This window comes from Melanaphis sacchari, unplaced genomic scaffold, assembly GCF_002803265.2.
Source record: "Melanaphis sacchari strain LSU unplaced genomic scaffold, SCAv2.0 Contig8_pilon_pilon, whole genome shotgun sequence".
Taxonomy (NCBI): domain Eukaryota; kingdom Metazoa; phylum Arthropoda; class Insecta; order Hemiptera; family Aphididae; genus Melanaphis; species Melanaphis sacchari.
In genome coordinates, this window is record NW_020271635.1 from 5,763,556 (window position 1) to 5,786,625 (window position 23,070).

General features: G+C 24.9%; 1 protein-coding gene across 1 annotated transcript in view; it reads right to left on the reverse strand.

The window, feature by feature from the left end:
• LOC112602705 (5-hydroxytryptamine receptor 2B) overlaps nt 1–17,474 on the reverse strand; it is a 64,374-nt gene extending 46,900 nt beyond the window's left edge. The window contains 2 exon segments of the mRNA XM_025350920.1: nt 16,696–17,255; nt 17,257–17,474. Coding sequence (XP_025206705.1) covers nt 16,696–17,255; nt 17,257–17,474 — 778 coding nt within the window.
• Between the last annotated feature and the right edge of the window lie 5,596 nt (nt 17,475–23,070).

The following is a 23,070-nucleotide window of genomic DNA, read 5'->3' on the forward strand; positions in this document are numbered from 1 at the left end:
TTCAATAGGTAGGTAAAGTTTATATACAATTTTTCAGCTGATTTAATAAGAAATAAAAATTAAATTAAATTAAATTTATTTTGAAAAAATCAATTGTAAAAAATTATTAAGATTAACTCTTAGAAATATATTTTACTGTTATTAGCATTCAGCTTAATTTTTTTTTTTTTGTTTTATTATTATTGTAAAATATTCCGAACAATATGAATTTAAATGACGTAGTTAAATTATTACCCAAAACAATTCAAATTAAAACAATATTATTATGTCACAACACAACTACCATAATCGATTAATATTTTTATAAATATGTATATCTTTTAGTAATTAAGAGTAAATTGTTTGATCGATTTGTTTGTTAATAATTAAAAATTCATCGTTCTAATATGGTCATCACTTAATTTGGTATTTTGGTAAAACTGTAGTTTCGTTTTAATGTTTTATAACACTCTAAATATTTAATGATTTTACTAATTAATATATACTATTTTTCAATATAACAACATTAAATTAATTATAATATTTAATGATGTAAATTATAATGATTTCAACAGTATTTACTGGAAAAAAAAAATGGACCTAGTTTTTTTCTGAAAGTTTTCTAACCATAGCATAAAAACTTAGAAATCAAGTACTGCAGACGAAGCATTGAGCTGGGTAATTGCAAAGTTTTTTTTTTATATAACTAAATTCCAAAAAAAAAATCTAAGAATGTGCAACCTCCCACCGTAATTACAAATAAAATATCATCTTTTTTTAATGTTTAACTATGGTTATTCTATTATAAGAGCTTTTTGTTGCATTCAAAATAGCAATCTAATGCTGATTGAATTTTAAGAAAAAAACATAAAGGGGTTTTCTGTTAATTTTTCAAATAGTTGAAATAAATGTGAATCAATTAACATTTAATTTTTTAAAATGGATATATTTTTTTTATTATTTTTTTTTTTTTTTTTTTATTATTAATGATTAAAAGTCCCTGTATATAAATACATCTATAAAATAATCTAATTCTTACAAATCAATTAAAAAGCTATATTAAATTAAATAGTATTATTAGCTTATTACAAAAAATATATGTATAATTATTTGACACCTATTAAAATGCTGAGTTAGATTAAATAATGTCTAACATTGAAAGTTCCATGATATTATATTAAGTTAAATTTAATTGTAATAAGCCATTGATTAATAGAGTGATGTACGAAACACAAAACAATATCAAAAAAAAAAAAAAAATAGTATTGCTTACGTATTCAACTTTAATTTTAGACTGTTTATGAAAATGTTAATATTTTAAACAAAAATTGTGTGTGTTAATTATTTAAACCTAATTTGGTAATATAAATTGAACAGTTGATTACAATGTAGCTTCATAAATAACTGAATATGCTTTTAATATCTAAAAAAAAAAAAACCTTAAATTTAGTTATATTATACTATATAATAATAAAAAATAAATAAACTGTGTATATTACATAAAAAAAATATTATGTTAATAATGTGTACACTAGTATTCGTAGAAAACAGAAGCCTATACAACTAATAAAAAAGCTTTAAGAAATATATAACAATAAAAACTCAAATATATCTAAATCTTTGTTTTTCAGTATATCAGTAGATTCAATAAGAAAAACATGGAAACTTTTTTAGTTAATATACATCTTATACTGATATGAGAAGTACCCATACAATTTTATTATAATAAATGTTTTAATTTTTTTTCTACAAATTGTTAGATAATTATCACAGTATAATATTATACGAGTACATAATATATATATAGCATTTTATTAAATTAACAAGGATAATAATTTGCAATCCACAAAATAAAATGAGAGAATATTTTTTTTTATCCCGGGAATCAAAAGTGTTATAAAAACTATTAAAAGAATGCATTTATTTTTCTCAATTTTATGAAAAAGTATTTAACCAATTACAAAAATGCATTCTATAATATCATACATATTAACTTATCGATCTTTAAACATGCTATAATACGCTTAAATACAACTTTTTGAAGCAACTCTTTTATATAATAAAAAATCACTTTACGCCGATTTACACTTTTGAAAAACCAATCAAATGATAAGCAATTGTCTTCAACATAAAATTTTTAATTTTCATAAAACATTAACAATATTTAGATGTAGACAATTTAAATTAAACGTACAATAATGTTATATAATTAATATTTATTAATAATAATTGGTACCTATTACAGTTAAAATTAGCTGACCTAAGTTATATAATTTATACATTTAATAATTTTTATATTGTTATAAAATAATTGTTAATTAGTAATTTAATCATGACATATCACTATAATAACTAATTTTGAATGTAAATCTATTATAGTTACTTAAGCAATTTTCTATATTATTAACTTATGTTTATTATTTTTAAAATTATTTTTTTAAGTTTTTAAAAATAGTATCAAAACAAATGCACAAAATAATTTAAGAATTGTACTTAAATTTTGAAATGTAAATTAAATTTATTTCCATAAAAATAATTCAAATTCTAATGTAACACTTAAATCTTAGGTATTTAATATGTTATTCTAAAAAAAGTGTCCCATACAACTATTACATTAAAAGTAATCATTATTTGGTGCATAAATTATGTGGCAAAAATTAAAATTATAATATTTAGTAAAATATTAAGTTATTTATTTAAAATTTAAATATTATTTATTAATAAATCAGTTCTCAATTTTTTTTATAAAATCCGAGCTTTTTTAAATTATTTGATATTATATATTATGTAATTAATATTATAATATATTTTACATGATAATAATCTCCGTTCAGTCCTGAATATTTATTTATAACGCAAAAATATCAGCTAATCATCGTAATAACAACATAAACTATGTCATTGCACAATAAACCTTTGTCAATGTTTTTAATTGAATATAAGGTAAACCAACGATGTCCAAAAATACTAAAAAATTTTTGTTTTTATCATCTTATTTTTATGATATTTAATTTTTATAACTACTATTAGATTTCATCGAGGCCCAAATCAAATTCGTCAACCAAAAGTTTTTAACCATTTCTATGACTTATACGATCGTTCCAAATGACCAAGTTTTCATTTTACGATTTCCTAGACTAGATTTTATTTTGTAGTTCAATTTTAGTCTTCAACTCTTTGGAATTTACTGAAAGCAACACAGGAACACGACGTTCAAAAAAAAAAAAAAATAAAATAAAATCATGTGTTTTATTCTTTTCTGACGACGCCCAACCAACAGGTATCAACATTAATATATTATTAATATACATCAAAATCTTTTAAATTTCGAACGTAAACAAAGAAATAAAATAAACTGATTTCGTTTGTTGTTTTCCGCAGTTTCACAATATTGACAAGGGTAAGGTCACACGCTGCGATATCGTGTCACATGACAGTGTTATAGCAATGTAAAGTGTAACGAAAATTGTTGGATTGATCAATATGTGTGAAAGACCGCAACAGTCCGACCAAAGTGATGTTGTATTTGGTCGCTATAATACCACTTATCCGAGTGAAGTTAAATATTTCAAACTTCACCACAAACCGATGTCACATCGAACTATAATTAATTTCTTCGAATAACATTTAACCCGCCAAATATAACAAGAATCTGTCATAATAATATGCGTCTTTCCGTTTCTAATACTAAAATGTCTAAAACACACGAACGTCTTATTTAGATATTATGTATATATTTAATATATTTTTACACAATAAGTATAACTGAGACAGAGGATAAATTATCTTTCTTTAAGTATCTAATATATCAATGTATATAGCACTATAAGGTTACATGATTCAGAATTCATGCATTTGGGATACGTCTTTGCTCGATATTATTATGTTTTATTAAATTAAAATAGCACGGCACCACAGTATTTTAAGACGTCTTCGATTAAAATTTTCGAAGAGTTATATACTAAATTATTATTAATATTTCATGACATTAAATTAAAACTATTGAAATTTATTTTAGATTTCACTTATATGTATCATCTCTCTGTAGCATTAAATCGTGATTTGTGCTTAATTTTTATTTTACTTATTCATATTAAATATGAAATATTGTTCTGTATAAGTTATAATTTACTTTATAATTTTCACATTATTTTATTTTTAACATAATATGTAATTCCAGTAAAATCAATATAACCAATAAATTGTTGTTTTGCAATAATTATCGAGTTGTTACATTAAAACCATTTATTTCTTTAATATATATTTATTTATATTATTATTTTAGAATATTAACCCTTCAAATGTGTATAATATAATGATAGGGCAGCGTTGGAAAGCTATAATTCCGGGTAATTAAATAACAACCGTAATTTAAGAAAAAATGTCTTCCGTGTTATTAGTTTATTAGCATGAATCTAACATAATCTGGTTAATTGAATTAAACATTATGTTACACGTTTTACTTTTATTTAACACATAATAAGTAAATCATAAAAGTTTATATACGTAGTTACAACACTAAATTAAAATATTGTAATATAATAAATACCTACGTCCTACATATTTGTATAATTATTATTAGTTACATAATCTAAATGTTACATCAAATAGTTACTAGTTAGGTAACTGAACTTCTAAAAGTTAAATTCATTTTTATAAATTTATTTTACATACCTACCGTGCAAGTATGTTTATCAATAATATAACTATAATTATAATATTTTTATATGGCATACATAAAATTAAATCCATTCAATTTTATTTTAAAAAAAGCGTAATTAATTTGCTACATATAAAATAGCCATTTAATATTTTTGGTAGCTACTTGACAAAATTGAAACTGGTTACCGAGTATAGATGTTGTTTCTCTTATAGGTTTATAAAAAATAAATCAACAATCGGGTTTAAATTCGAACAATTTAGAGTGTAGTTTTTTATAAAATTAATTTTTAATAAGATATATATATATTTTTTTTTAATTAATCAGAAAATAATTTTAAGTTTGTATTTTAAATGCTACATTTAATAATTGTATACCATTCTTGCAGTAGTAAAATTGAGTTTTGATAATAAATATAAGATAATTTTATTTATTTATTTTAATATTCTTACTTATTTCTCTAAATAACTAAAATTAAAATGGTAATATTCAAAATCAGTTAAATATCTTACTACTCTAACTAGAATATTTAAAACTATATTAATATATTTTATAAATTTAAAAATAATCCATGGGTGACGTCTCTTAATATACATGTTATAAATTAATAGGTAATAATATAATTTGCAATTCCTTAGACATGTCCAAATAATTAAACAAATACAATTAGTTAATTTTTTAATACACAAGTAAGCATGTATAGAAATTATTATAACATAAAAAATTCACAAACTATAACAATTGAAAATATTACAATTTTTAATATAAATATTTATTTTTTTGTTTTTAATGACCACAACAATATGTTTTGTTTTTAACTATTTAAATTATTTGAAGAAAAATATCTTTAATTTTCTTACAATATATTTATTTAGAGAAACGTATTATGTTTTTTATGTAAAACCATTATTGATTTCCCACAGAACCTACATTATGTTAATCGTTTGTATACCTAGAATTTGCAGCACTTTCTAGCTTATACAATGTAAAGGGATGTGGGTATTGAATATTATAATTTATAATATAATCTCTATTTGGCCACTTAACAGCTGTCACCGTCTACCCCTAAGGGTCTTGTTTTAAAACTTACGTATAATAGTAGATCACAAGACGTAAATATATAATTTCTTATTTTTGACGAAAGATTTTGAAGTGATTACCATAAACAAAATAAACTGTGTGAATAAATAATGAAATAAAAGTCAAAATATGTACGTTATAGTGGAAAAATTTATTGTATTTCTCGAAATTCAATCAATATTGAAAATAACTATATAATTCAACATTTATGTAATTACGAAGTACACAACAATTTATATAAAAATTGTTGTCAAAGTTGAAAATTACTAAAAATAAGAAGTATATAATATATTACCATACTTATCATGAACTTAAATATTGATAGTATTAAATTATTTTTTGAATTGTTAACATTAGTTAATGTTTTAAATTTAAATATATTAAGGGTCAATTTATAAAATAATAAAATTTAATCTGTTAATAAAACAATTTCCTCAACCAAAATATATTAAAATATAGAGTTCGACGAAATTATATAAAAGTTAATTTTATTCAAAGCTAAAACCCCGGTAACAATAACAATAAGCAAAATAAGTGAGTCAAGTTATATTTTTAATTATATTAATTAAGTATGGGTGGATATAATAAATTTTTTTTTTAAATGATAATTTTTTTTTCTATAACTTGCGTGTATTTAGTAAGTGTTAGACCGTAGGGCAGTGCGTTACGGATTTTTTTTCCAGATACAGTATCCGAGGGAACTGAAAAATATGTGATTTTTTATAGGCCATCTTCTAACATCAGTCACGAACGAAGAAAAATTAACCTAATCGATGTCGGCATAATATTGGCAGCCAATATTTCGATACTTCTCTGTTAAATATTTCATGAAGTCAAATCAAATCAAATTAACTTAACGTACCTAGACCACCTTAGTGATGATCACGTGTATTCCATTAGCTCCACAGTTACCTTCCGCATAAATCTCAGGGGAATACACCATTTCATGCGTTTCCAGATACAGTTACATCTCCCGTACAAGTGTCCGGCACATGTCGTTCTAGACTTCAATTAAAGTACACTCAACCGTAATGATCAGATTAATCTCGGATATAAATACAATATTATTACCAATCCCAATCAACCAATTTATATTTATATTGGTACTATTTTCATAGTAACTCATATTATTATAATAATACTTTATTTTACTTGTATTTCAAGTAAGTAAAGAAATATTCTAGCAGAAATCTATAAAATCACAAATATAAAAATCAAATTTCAAACGATTAATGTTAATCGGATCAATAACCTATAAGTAAATACATATTTAATGTTTTGATGAGCAAATTAGTGTGTCAACATTTTATTACGTACCCTTGTATGGCTTAGCTACTCTACTTGGCTAATATATTATTATACTTCTACCAATAACTTATAAGTTATTGACAAATATTAGGTACTGGTTCGAAATTTAAAATTTATATACTAACATTTTCAAAAAAAATTTTTGATTTGAAATGTTTTATTAGAAATGTATGCTATAATTAAGAAATCAAAAAAAAAAAAACTCATAAAATGGTAACGATAAAAATATAATTAACTATTAAATATTTTTTTTCAAATTATTTTCATAGAACAAAACTAGTGAAAAATACAAGGTGCTAAATTAGTTTTTTCAACGATGGGTACAATCTACACTTTTTCGTTTACAAACAATAACCTCACTTACTAAACATTTCAGAAATTGTTATTATTTTTTTATATTTCCATTAGTTCCATGTTTTTACTCTTATTAAAATCCGAACAAGTAGAAAAAATACAGCATATTCATGTTATTTCAGATTGATAGAAAAAAATCTCTATTCCTAGTCATCACGGAGCAAAAAATACCAAAGACTAAAAAAATGCGAAGTTTACAGTTACAAATAAAATATAACAAATTTAAGACCCACAAACGAGGACAACTATTATTATTATATAACATAATTATTATTCTTATTGTTGTATTCTATTAATAATATACTAAAATTATATTATGTTGTCATATTTATTTTAATGTTTACATATTAATATATTTTTGAACGTTAATGTTGCACACGATTAATTTATAGCATAATACGTAAGATATAATAATTACCATGAAAATCACAAAATTTCAATCATACAAAAAAATACTTTTAAATTAAAAATATAAATAATATATTTAGGTAGTTGATTTTTTTTTTTTTAATGTTCAAAATAACAATGTGCGGCTATGATAATTATTTAATACGCTGTTTTCAGTAGGTATAAAGAATTTTATGCTTTGAAAAATTGTGTATCTATAAAATATAATAGGTGTCCATAAAAAGAAAACTATCAAAGGCGTAATGCTTATTTATGTTTGATTGTACAAAATTGGATTTTTAGAACTGTCAATTTATAAAAGTTTAAACCAAGTTTTCTCTATGAAGTACGTATTTTAGTTTATGACAGTTGTAATAATCACCGATATTGGATGATAAACTTAAACTTCTACTAGACGTAACTTTTTGTTAATGACAATGACCTTTCCAAAACTTTTTAAAGGTTTACTTTTATATCGAGTAAGCAAATTAATTACTACCAAAAACGTATACATTTTGTTAACCGTTTTGAATAAAAACACACACTAATAAGTACTCGAAATTAATAATTATTTTTTCAAATATATTTGAATTACTGCTAAAATATGTTTATTACGTTTTACATACAATTTAAGATTATTTTACATTTTTGAGTCATGGTATTATTTATAATTAAAATATATGTTATAAGAAAAGATTTTATTTTTAGAAATCAAAATAAAATAATTGCAAAATGAATATACATTCGTTTTTTTAAAAATATTTACTTATAACTGAAAGTTGTAATATTGATTAAGTATTATAATTTAACGTATCTTTGTAAAATTATTTTAGACCATATTTATTTTGTTTTTCATAGTGAATCATGAAATTTATAAATTTTTCAATTTATTTAAATGAATATAAACCCGATACGTTGTATGTTGCCAAAATTGTAAACAAAAATAACCGATAGGTTACACTCAGGTTGTATTAAAAAGATAGATACTTTAACCGCCGTATAATAATATTATAAAAAACGAACAATTTTTACGGAAAAATGTTTTGTGTTCACGTTTATATATACGGGGACAAAACCGTCAACCGATTTAACAAATGATCGCCATTATATTGTTTAATACTTATTAAACGTAGTTCTATGATGGTCAATATATAAAACAATGGTTATCAGGAAGGTGAGAACAATTCTGTCATACGTGTTCAGTAGTTGTACATTTCACTATACAAATCCATATGATACAATAAATAGAAAAATATAAAAACATATTATAGGCACCTTGTTAGTATTAATTATAAATTGACATTCTGTTAAAAAATTAGTTCATGTCTACCTGCTATTAGATGTTTATACACAATATACGTAAATAATATAACCACAAATTGCAATAATCATTATAAACTTGGAAAATGTATAAATGATACAGAGTATATACCTAACGATACGGTATAATAAAAATCGTAATAATGAAATCAACAAAAATAAATAATGTACAACAGAAAAAAAATAAATTTTTGAGTTAAAGCCATTTAATGACGCAGGTATGTAGTATTAATAAACGGAAACACACGTCATCCATGTGTTTCTCAAATAGTTTGCATAATATTAAAATCATTACACATGGAACCCCCTTAAAATATTTTATAACATTTACCTCAATTAGATAATCTTGCGTACATACATGTCGTACTCCAAAAATATAATTTTAATTACACCCACATAAACTAACTTCATTTCAATTATTTATTAATTAAGATACACTTTTAAAAGGTAAATGCGTATAATACCACGTCATACTTTTCAAATCAAAAAATATTTCCAGATCCAAACACAATATTAAATTTAAATGAACATACCATTCATGTAATTACCACAATCATTTTTTCGAGATGTTCGGTTAATTGAGGTTTCTATACTGCATTAAACATAATATTATGTATAAATGGTAGATATTATAAATTATAATAGGTAGTTAATATTATTTAGAATTTCTAATATTTGGTAAAAGTAATGATCAAAAACTGTTTGTAACTAAAAATTGTACGTTCATATTAGTTATAATGCATCATGTAGAAAAAATATAATAACTGTTAAAATATCGTATAACACGACCAATTCAATATTGTATGATTAATGTGGTGTTGACATAATATACCTATATATTATATATATAACGGTTATGCTTGTGTTTCTCGTAAGCTATAATTTATTTAAAAAAACTATAAACTGTTAGTTGAATCATTTCTCATAGATAAAAATGTTTTTAATGTTTTAATAAATGAATTCTCTCACAAAAATAATATAAAATTAAAATAATGCTTATTATACAAAACTAATTTTAAAATAAAATGTTATTTGAATTTATTATAATATTATTTTGATATAAACATATAATTAAAATTTTTTTACTATTATGAAAAATTAATTAATATTAATAAATATTCAAAACAATGTTTAAAATCGAAACTATTTTTACAGTTAAATATATGATGATATTTATATTTACGAATATACTAGAAGTTAATTTTTAATAAGTCCTTATAAAAAAAAAATAACCCAAATGTATGCAATTGTTCAATATAAAACTTTTTATGAATTTGTCTATTTTTTTTTTTAGAAAATATTGTAAAAAATTGGTTTTTATAAAGTAAAGACTATAATTTATTTCATTAAATTATTTAATACTGACGTCCCTATTTATAAAAAAACTAAATGTATTTATTTTGTACTTTTTAATAATACCATTCAACCATATTAGTATTCCTTGCTGGATAAAATGTTTTAAATGTAAAAATCTTTAGTAATAGAACTTGTAAGGATAATGTTAAGTAGGAAATAAATCACATTTAGTAGCTACCTACTATAAACATAAAACCGTTGACTGAAAAGCTCAAGTTCGAACTACCAAAACAGAAAAGAACAAACCATGAATATATTTAAAGTGTTGTAAGTTTAGCGATTTTTCGACAACAATGTCGAAGTAGAACACTATTTTTAGATGGACCTTATCGAATAAAATAAATTGTCTTCAACGTGTTGAGTTATAAGAGACATTTCATTATACGTATAATAGTTTAGAATAGCACGCATCGTATTAAATAATAAACCGTATAATGTGAACGATACAGTAATATAATAATAGTTTAAAGGAATAAATAATATAGTGTATTTATTTTAATAATTCAAATCAAAGACGGGCCAAGGGAGGTTGTCAGAGCACGGAAGAATAAATTACGTTTCAATCTCTTTTTAGTACACGAGACCAGATAAAAACCTTCATATAATATAATACGAAATGACGATTTATGTAATATTTGTTGCCTCTTTTCTGTTTTATCCATATAATTTTTCGGATCAGTGCCCACACCTGTACACGCATTAAATTTGCTGCTTGGTGAAGAAATGCAAACATTATAACACACAAAAATACATTATATTCCTTATCCTTATTTGTAACGTATAATACAGCCACCGGAGCACGCAGCGTCTCTAACCACACATCGTCCCTTTGCGACAGCAAAACACACATATGTAGGTACATGCAGAGATAGGATATACCTAGCGATCATTTACTAGGATAGGTAAAATGTTCCCAAATGACGTCACAGATTAATCAAGTCAAAATGAAGGGCAGTTTTTGCTGACTACTTGCCAACTCGTGCCGTAGCTTTGGAGCTTTAACAGTGGTCTTTATGGTGCGCTATTATACGTCTAGTCCCGAGAGGCTCTGTTCCCCCCTGTTTACGGCTCAGTCTTCAAGAATATTATTGCCATTATTATTATCATTATTATCATCATAATCATCATCATCATCACCATCATCATCACCACCGTCATCATCATCATCATCATCATCATCGTTGTTGTTGTTGTCGGCGTCTTCGTTTTCGTCTTCGTCATCATTATTATTATGTTATTATAATTATTATTGTTTTCATTATTCATATACCATTTTTGTCTTGTACGCCCATACTATAATTGTATAAACAATAATATTATTATTGAGCAAGACACCACTATAATACTATTGTACCATCGCGCCAGACTTTTGAAGCTCGCTTTTACTGATAAACGGTAAATTTGTGTTTAATCTTTATGAGCTTTCGTATAAATCATATTTTAACCCTTTTATTCCTCATAAAGCACGCTATAATATTATGGGTGTTATTTACTACGAACACTTTACAGATTTTTCACATTTATACAATAACAATACGCTTTCAATATATTATATCATGCAAAAATCAATTTTATTGAAATACCTACAGTGTCATACATCTGATTGCTTTACACTTAATAAACGATGTGAATTTAATTTGATGATTAAAAATAATCCTTTGCTTAATATATCCTTTATTTTTTTCCTGTGATATTTTGGGTTAAAAAGGGTTTTAGAATGCACATGACAGGAAACTGAAGTTGTCAAGGTTTATAAAACGTGACCAACCCCTCTTGGGTGTGTGTAACTGATAGTTTTGTTGGGTCACTAGAAAGGTATGTTTAATTTCAGTTGATATGATCGAATCAAGTATATATAATATATATAGATTATACAACATTAAATGTTTGACTTAATATTGCTATATTTTTATCTAATATACACTTATATGAATATAAAAAATACTAATTTCATAATAATAATAATAATGTATAATAATATTATGTACTTGAAATCAAATGAACGATATTTAAAATGTTGTATACAAAAAATATACTTTGTATACATGGATTTTATAGTATTAATCTACTATAAAAAGAACTAAAGAGGAAATTCTTAATATTAAAAAAAAAAAAAACAGTTAATAAAATATAAAATACTAGATAAAAGCTAAGTACTTATTCAGAATCAAAATAATTGATAAAATAAAACATTTGTGTTCAATCAAATAAAAAAAGTTGAAGCATATTTAAGACATCATCAAAACAAATAATTTCAATTAATGTTGTTCGCCAGCGAATATTTTATCATATTTGTCATAATTTGTAATAAAATAGAACAGAAATACCAGTTTATTGCTATATTTTTCATACAATTTTGTGGATAACCGTTATTATTTTATATTTCAATTTAATAAGATTTTATTTCCAATGTTCGGATAAATATAGCTATAATGGTTTTTATTTTTCAGTAATACTTAAATAATTTATTACTTTTTTTTTGAAGTTCAGAAATATTGCAAATATTCTTTTGTTGTATAAAATAAAAACACAATTCTAAAAAATAAATGATCATGATTATTATACATTTTTTCTTTATTAGATTATAAATTATAAAGGAATCAAGAAATATACTTCTTATTAATATTTAACACTAATTTATTGAGCATTATGATTAAAATAATTTAAAGAAGATAACGAAACCCATTTTATAAATAATTATAATCTTAACTGCATTTTATAAGGCGTTTTAGAGACGAATGTCTAACTCAATGAGAATATATATACATATTGTATATTATGTTCACGCATTATCTCTATATAAGATAGCAATACGATCATCTAATTATAAAGATATAATTACATAAATAACAATCTCTATATTTGATATAGAAAAAAAACATTATTAATAATAAGTTAATTATTTAACATTCATTTTATTAAATAAGTAAAATTAATATTATAATAAATTATAGTCATGAAGTTAATACTTAAAACGGGCTGTAAATTAAACAAATAGATAGGTATATCAATTTAATTCAAAACATCAATTGTTGATCGTTTTGTAAATAATATATAATATATATAAATTAAATTGTATGACTTGCATTTATGTTAAATGATCAATCACTATGGATATAGAAATTTTTTTAGATTTTTTTTATGAAATAAGTATTAAAAACAGTGCGTAATCACAGTCAATGATGACAAGTGTAATCTCATTAGTTTTAAGTGAATAGTCTGTGAATAATAAGGGTAGGATATTGGTGTTTTTTTTTATTCTATCCATTATATTATTCAATATACATAAATCACATCGTAATGTATTGTAATGAATAAGCTAACTAAAAAAAAAATCATTTCATCTATAAAATTCTTTTAGATTTTTTCAACAGTTAAAATAAAATACATATAAGTACCTATAGTTAAGACTGCAAATATTTTATATTTTCAATCATATTTATACATAATAAATAATTATCTATAATCGTTCGTTGTTTGAATAAAACCAGCAAAAAAGAAAATAATTTCTAGGAACTCAGAAGTGCTTTTTTTACCCTAGATTTTCAACCCTCGACTAATTAACATTATACAGTTTTTGTTATCAGCATCAAAATTAATTAAACTATTAAACAGTATATTTTTACATATATAATTGCATTAAAGTGGTTTAATTAATAGAACTAATGAGATTTTTTTATTATTATTTATTACACGTAAGTAAATTAGCTACTTCGTTGAAAAAATTTAATTTTATCATTAAATCAATGCCATTTTTTAACACATAAATTTAAATTTAAATAATTAGAATCTCAATAACCTTGTTTTAAATCAATTTACCATTGAACTTCCTGTTGTTGATCTCATTAGTAAAAATAAGGGTATACGTAAGTCCATAAAATCTCTAAGGACCTCTAAAAAAAAAAAAAATATATAATCGAGTGAAATAAAAAGCATTTAATATTATATTACAATGAAGTATTTCCTAACTTCTACATGATGTTTTAAAATAGCTATTATTGTTCTTCCTATAAGTAGTAAGTACGAGTATAACAACCGTGAATGATCATTTTTTACTATGCAATGTACAAAAACTGTTTCGTATTTTTATGAATCAAAAGATAGGTTTATCAATGTAATTATTTTGTATACAGAAAGTAACATTAGTATCAATTATGAAGACATACTATATATCTTAGAAAACAACGGAACACGTAGACAATTCTACAAATGCAGTTGAATTACACCTACTACATTTGAATTAAATAATAATAATAATAATAATAATATCATCTGTGATGATCAAAGGTTACAGATAATTAGTCTGAATCATTAAATACTTGTTAAATTATTATGTTTTTCAATTACTCAACTAAGACGTAATAGAGATAGTATTGAAATAATTTTTCTGAAACGGTATGTTTTTAAGCTATAAGTAGGTAAATCTACGCTCAAAACCGTGTTTCGCGATCCACAGACATCACGGTACATACGTTTTTATTGCAGTAATTCACTACAGAATAGAGATAAGATTTAGGACAACAATAATTGGCCTCCAGATTTTCTAAAGAAAAAAAATACATAAATAGCAATGCGTAGTAATGCGACCAAGATTACTATGTACATTTGTCTACAAAGCTACAACTGACTCTCGATTTATTCAATGGTAATCCCTGGTTATATTCAAAACAATCTAATAATAAGACTCGAATTTTACCTAGTCTTATCTTTTTTTTTCTTTTCTTTTTTTCTTTTTTTACACTACGCTCAATTTGAAATTCGTAGAGAGACATACGTAGATAAATGTTATAAGAATAAAATCATTACTAATTTTATCAAGATTATCGCCACTGCCGTCGATGGTAAGTAACGCATTTGCGATTATTCATAGAAATACGAGTTTGCGCGGCACATTTCTAGAATTATTGTAGAAAAGAAACGATAATAATGAATAAAGCAGAATAGCATTAAAATCTAATAAAAATACCGGAATTGTCTAATATTTATAAATATTTGTAGGTATATTTATTTATGCTAACAGGGCAAGCACGAGATAACGAAATTAGGTAACATAATAATATACAGGTTGTGTTAAATAATAGCATAATACACATAAGCAGATTCATATAAGGACTGGAGAGAAAAAGTGAGGTCGTGATTTTCGAAAAGCCATAATTTGGTTACTAGAGGAGTTTTCAAGATAGTTTTTAGAAGTAATAGTGATATGGAAAGGGATAGGGAAATGAATAAAGTGAGATTGTACTTTGAAAGTAATGAGAGAAAGGAAACAGGATAGGATATAGAAAAGCACCTTCGGGACACCGGACGTCAGTATAAACTTAAGAATGGATGAACCAAGGACAGACATAAAGAGGGATCGATTAGTATATAATACGACCGTAATGGGAGTTTACCTATTATTGAACTTAAAATGACCTTTTCATAAACTAATTATATGCTCGCTAATTTTCAAGGTTTGTATACCAATAATTGCGTTAAATAATATCCGTTGGTCATTTAAACATAAAAAATGTAAACATTTTATTATATTCAGTATAACTTATTTAATGATAAAAAAAAATAAAAAAAAATGAGTTACCATTAAATTGTTTTAGCCCTATATCGTTTTATCGTTATACAAAATATAATACGTATGAATAAAAAACAACCAGATTAATATTCGTGAACGTGTTTGTTTTTTGGTCGTAGTATAATATACTGTGATCAACAAACAAAAAAACATTTTAAACCTTAAAAACTAATTATTGTAATGCTGTGTTTATATTGTATACACACACATATATATATATATATATTATACATTATACATAGATACCTTCATTTTTTTTTTCAATTTACTTAAGCTGTTGAAAAAACAGGCGAAAATAATAGGTATGAATAAGATGATAAAATATAAAATGTTAGTATAGAAAGGACGCATATACAACTATTAATAAATAATTAGTCATTTCCGGTATTAAAATTGTATGGTGTCCCCATAACGTAGTATATTCTTTAATGTTGTTTTATGATTTAAAAGTGATAAAAGCTTTTACGCTAGCTATTAGCCACGTGATTCATATTTTTTTACCTATCATTACTTATGTTTTCAGTGAAAATTCCAAATGCTTATCATAAGAGGGCTGTAAATTTGTCGAAAAATGTTTAAATATTGTATAATAAACCGTATTCAAAATTTGAAACTTGAGTATTTTTTTTTTTTTTTATGAATTTTACTATGATTTTTGACGTGTCCGTAGACTTGCACTTACCGTAGAATCCCGGTATGGCACCGAGCGGCATTACGAACAGGCACACCAGTAGGTCGGCGATGGCCAGAGACAGGAGGAAGTAGTTGGTGACGTTCTGTAGCTGCCTGTCCAGGCATATGGCCAGACAGACGAGTATGTTGCCCACACCGCCGGAAGCGATGAACACGACGACGAACAGATACTTCCAGTTGTACCAACGTTGGTGGTCGTCGCCACTGTCGGCGGCGACGGTGGCCCGAGGCCACTGTTCGCCGCTTATCGAACACGTCACCTGGTTGACGTCGTCGCGGTCGTGGTCGTGGCCGCCAACGCCGCCGATGCACACCGCCGTCGCCGTCGCAGGACAACGGTGACGTGTGCCGGGGTCGTCCGGCAGGCCAAGGACACGGCCGGCTGTCGTCGAAATCGCCGACAGCCTGGCGGGCAGGGCTGCGCCGGATGTCGGCGTCGGCGGCCCCGACAGTGCGTCGGTCGGCGCGCCGCCGCCCGCCGGCAGTCCAGCGTCCACGCCGCTGCAGTCCAGCCTGTCGACCCGGGCCTCGGTCACCAGCAGCTTGTGCGTTCGTCGTCGTGGTCATCACCATCTCGGTGCCGGCCACCGCTACGGCGGCGGCGGTGGTGGCGGCGGCGGCGGCTGCGGCGGCCGCTGTGGTGGCCGCGGTCGTCGCCGAACCGTTGTTGTAGTAGTTCCCGTTGTCCTGGTACACGGAGTACACCAGGCGGCAGATGACCTGCGCCAACCACACCTTGCCAGCTCCGTCATCGTGACCGCTGCCCATTACATTTTCTTCTGTTCAACGCACGAGACTTGAGCTGGAAAAACAATAATATTTTACTAGTCGTTTATTTCCTCTTTTTTATAAACGAGTTGATCTAATCTGTTTGTGTACCTTTGTGATAATGATACATTAAAGTACGACGTGCATGAAAACGAGAACAAATCATCGCTACCTATGTGAGGTGTTCATAAACAATAACCGTTGTAAATTGTAATTAATGGATTATTGATGATGATAATAATATATTGCATTATAGTTTCTGCGGATATATACGTATATATTTTTTTATCTAATAATTGCATTCAATGGCATTCATATAATACATACCGTCATCAGGGTTGTTAATAATTATTAAGTTGAGAAAATAGGGATTTTTTTTTTCAATATGAGAACATTTTCTTTGGATTTAATATAATATAAAGGTAATAATTTCTGACAACATGTATTACTATTATATAATAAGATAAATACACATATATTTGCTCTGTAAATGTATATATATTTTTATTATAAATTATAAAATAGTTATTTTCTTAAAAAACATAATGATTAATAAAATAATAATAGTAATATAATATAATAGACTGAATTTTTAGTAAAATAAAAAAGTAATATTAATTGTAAATTGCAAATTATTTTTTTTCTGACTCTTCTTGTTGCACAAAAAGGAAATATCATCTTTTACAAAGTTCAAGAAATCAGTACAGAAACAACTTTTAAAAAACGATCTATTTAAAGCTATCAATAATTTACTTTTTATCAGGTCAACTGAATAGTAAGTTCTAACATCTTTCCATTTTAGTTTCATTATCAAAACGACTCTTGAAAATTAGATGGCGATATGGTCAGAATAAATTCTAATAATATTTCAAATTTTTTAATTTCTAAATATTTAATTTTTCTAACGATTTTTTATACATTGTTAAAAAAAAAATTATGTTAACAATAGATAAAAAGTAGATTTGATAGCTATAAAGTCTTCAAATATTCCATCTAAAGAAATTACATAAACTAGTAAAAATATTTAATTACTTTTTCAATATCCTGATGAAGCAACAATTATGGTTTTAAACAAAATGATTCCAATAACTTTAATGACGTAAATTCATGATTAAAATGATTAGACAAATATGTTAAAACAGTGTTGTAGAACATATAAAAGTCTTTTTTATGGCATTTATGTTATATGCTGATCATTTATTCTTACATGTGATTAAATTTGAGCCATAAAACTGTTCGCTCAACGAGTTGAAATATTAGTTCACAACTCATTCATACTATAAAATAACTCAGTGTGACTCGTTACAGCTTCGAAGTAATTTATTTGCTTTTTTAAACATAATAGTTACCTATGTTAGCACAACAATGTAAGTATATACCTGGTTTTTTAAATAAATTTTCGATTTCTGACAAGTATAATTCTTCAATAAATAAAAGTTTTTTTTTTTTATTTGTTTTGGGCAGTTTACACCAAGGGAAATAAAATAAGATATCAAGGTAGGATAAAAACTTAAGAATTGTTTGGATCGCTGGCCCAATTGACAGCCACCTAATAAGACAATGTTTCACTAATTCTTGCTGTTTTAACTCACAAAATCTTTAAATCTTAGCGTCTACATACCGATACAGAAAAATGTACATATATTTTCAGTAGGTATCAAAGTTTCCAAATCAAAGTTGAGATCATCTAAAGTTTTTCAAAAAGTATTATGCACTACATATGTTAAGCAACCCGATTCTTATTATGCGATTGTAAAAGAGTAAAATCAGATTTTGTGTTATCCGCACTAAATTCTAATACTTTTGATATGCTTAAGTAGTGTTTTTTCTTAAGTTCCTAGAACCGAATTACATAAACCATCAACAGTTTTGCAGGGTTGTTCAAAAAAAAAAACTAATAGTTTTATTTGACATCCGTTTCTTAGACAAAAATATTGAACTACAAGTGGATACATTTTTTTTATTTCCTTTATTAGATGTATCTGTAGCAACTGAGAAATAAGAAATATTCTGCAATACTTTAACTTAATTTTGATTAGGTAGTAAATTGTGCACTATTATAGCTTCAGCTTTTGAAAAAACCACAAAATATTTTTATGGCTATACTTAAATTGGATAATATTTTTGAAAGCATCTTATAATCATTATCGAGAGAATTATAAAATAAGTTATGTTTTTTTATATTTTATTTAAAGTAAAGGCTTCATCATTTTGAAGTTATATATTGTATTATTAAAGATTTTACAAACTTCAGCTAAATTAACCTCTTGACTTTTCAATGTATTTTTGATTACAAATAATACATTTATTGTAGTTAAGTTTTTACAAGAACTTTCAATTAATTTATGAAAAACGATATTTACATGGTGTTGAACATCTGATTTACCACGATGAAAAAATTAAATTAAATTTCTTACATATTTTACAGTGATCACTAAAATTGTTATTTTCTGATTTTTTAAACCAATTAACCTAACCTCACTTCTCAAAAAGTATAAAAATGGAGAATGGCATTTTAATATTTATTCTTTGTGTGTCTATGTATGTATTATATTAAGTTCAGATAGGTGTTATATATATTATATATTATAATACTCGTACTAAAGCAATATCCTATTAATTCTCTCGTTGCAAGTCATATTATACTTACTCTCCGACGTTCTTAACCAAACCGTTGAGATACGTGGGGAATTACACATTCGGCCGAAGGATTATCAGAACCATTCAAATATTGTTATCCACCAGACGAGTCCCGATGACAGCCCCATGAAAGGGAATAATATTATTGTCATCGGTTACACGCGCTATACTGATTGACAGTGACAATATTTTGATGGTGATACTAAATTTTTCATAATTTTAATAAATTAACAAAACTCCAAGAGAATAGTTGTAATATGAATTGGAAACACAATTTATCAAATATAGTATAATTGAAGATTAATCACAGTTTTGATAGAATTAAAATATTATTCCTCTTTTATGGAAAAAAAAGCATAGAAAACTACTGACTAATGTTTTTTTTTTCATCCATGTTGTATTCAGTGTTATCAATTTATTTTGTTCCTAATGATTTAAAAAATAATAAAATTCACTTTTAAATCAATTTATTGTAACTTCAAGAGTACAAATTAATATTTATATGACATTTCAAGAAGTAATACTAAACAATATTTTTTAAATAAAACAAATCGACTACATTATAATTTATAAATTATTATCAAATAATATTTATTTTATAATTATATTAAAACACGATTGAAATTGGAATGCTCTAACATAATTATATAGTTTCAAAGCATGTTTGTGAAATATTTATAAATAAATAGCCAATATTAAGAAAATATACCGATAAATATTTAATAAATATAGGTGATTAACTTTGTGAATAAGTTTTATTGACTATTGCATAGTAATCGCATAAAGCTGTGAACTTAAATGAACTAATAAAATAATGTAAGAAAACGATCATAGGAAAAAGTACGGCATATAAATACCACCTTGTTGTATATTAGGTATCGAGTGATTCACTATAATGGTTGTATTAAATTTGAATTTAGAGATGTATTATTGTATACGAAAAACGATTTTAAATAATTGGCTTTCAAACAAGAATTTTTTTAAATTTAAATAGGTTAAAAAGCTTATAAAAACCTTATATTCAATTTTGAAGTATTAGATAAAAAAATTCAATTATTTATAAATGTCTAATTACATAGTAATTTTAAAAATTGCAACTTTTATGACTTTTTTAAAAATTCTAACTTTAAACGCTTTTGAATTTTTTTTTATGATTTTCTATATTTTTAATTGATAAATTAGCAACTTATGAAAAACTTTCAAATATTTCTACCTAGTAAATATTTTTTTTATAAAAAAAAGTAAAAAAGTTTTTGTAAATAAATAACATATACATATCTCAAAAAGAGTCCAAATACTTTGAAAATTTTATCGTAAATATAAAATTATAAGATAAACATTTGGTGAATTTCAAATATCTATGGTTATTTATTTTCGAGTTATGTCAAAAAAAATAAAACCGATTTTATCGAAAATTGTATTTACGTAAAATTACTGTTTATTCCTTAATTTTTGTTTTTTTTTAATTTCATAAAAAAAATACTGAGAATTTTTAATTTTTACCTCTAAATAGTACAAATTAGATTTAATGCGCTATTAGATATAACTCCCTATTTTTGAAAATCAAACTATTTTATCGAAAATTTATTGTGTACACACACAAAAAATAAAACACCCATCATTGTAAAATCAATACATTCATCACTGTGTTTAGAATCTAAAATTTAAAATGTATGTTATCAAGTATTTCTAGATATCTAACAATGTGTCTTCTATTCGTTGTGTGTTAATAACCTCATGTGGCGAAAAGCGAAAAATGTGGTGGAATGATAAATGTACCTGTGAACTATGGTCTATGATGCTTAGGAGAATAAAAGAGGTTATTGAAAAGTTTCTCAACATGAGTAGTGTTCATATCTCAAAACAATAGTAAAATGTCTCAGTGTTTATGATATATTAACTCATAATATGTAGGTTGGCCAATTTTGATAAATTATTAATTTAAAGTGGACCATTTCTTAAAACTTTAGTTTTGATAAAAGGTCCATCTTAAATTAATTTTTAAATTTTACAAATAAATAATATGTACTCTAGTACATGTTTTGACGAGATATTAAATGAGATTTTATATATTAAGTATAATAGGTATATTTTATACCTAATAAAAATTGCATAAACAATTGTATTATAGTAAATACATTGAATAATATTATATATTATAATATGCTGAAATTAAAATGTTATATTCTTAAAAATTTAACTATAATTAGTGTTTTATAATTTATTTTTCATTAAATAAAACAACTAAATTGAAATATATTTTAGTTACACTTTTAAAGGCGCATTCTTTAATTTTGCATTTATTTACTCGTCTCCTTTAAAGATATAAATTTTGATAAAATATACTTTTCAATTTAATAATTTTTAAAGAATTGAGTTATTTATTCATAAATGTACTTTTTTGATGAACAGTTTCAAAAATTAGTACCTAAGCAAAAAAAAAAAATCAATTATAATATATATGAATTGATCATTTTTTTCAAAACTCATTGTTTAATAGAAGTTTTATTAGTTTCAATTCTAATATATGTATCACTATATTGCAAAGTAAAAAAGTTAGTCCAAGAATAATATTTTTCATAGTTATACTAATTGTTTTCATAATTAACACGAATAATTGATATATAACTTTTTAATAAGAACTTGTTAAAAATAAGGTTATATAAATCTTATTTTTTCTCAACGAAGATTACCTTTGTGTACTTATAAATCACAACGTGAATTAGTTTAAATAAATAAGTCACGACAAATGATAATTTAAGGAACCTCTTAGAACTATAAGATATATACGTAATTTTTTTCACGACGTAATAAACTTGATAATTATAATTTATCATGTATTGCATATCGTCATCTTATGATCAATGTGTTATTAATATGATTTAATTACAATAATTTATAATATAAAATTTCTAGGTACTTTATAAATGCATTTTACTACAATAACACAGCAGAA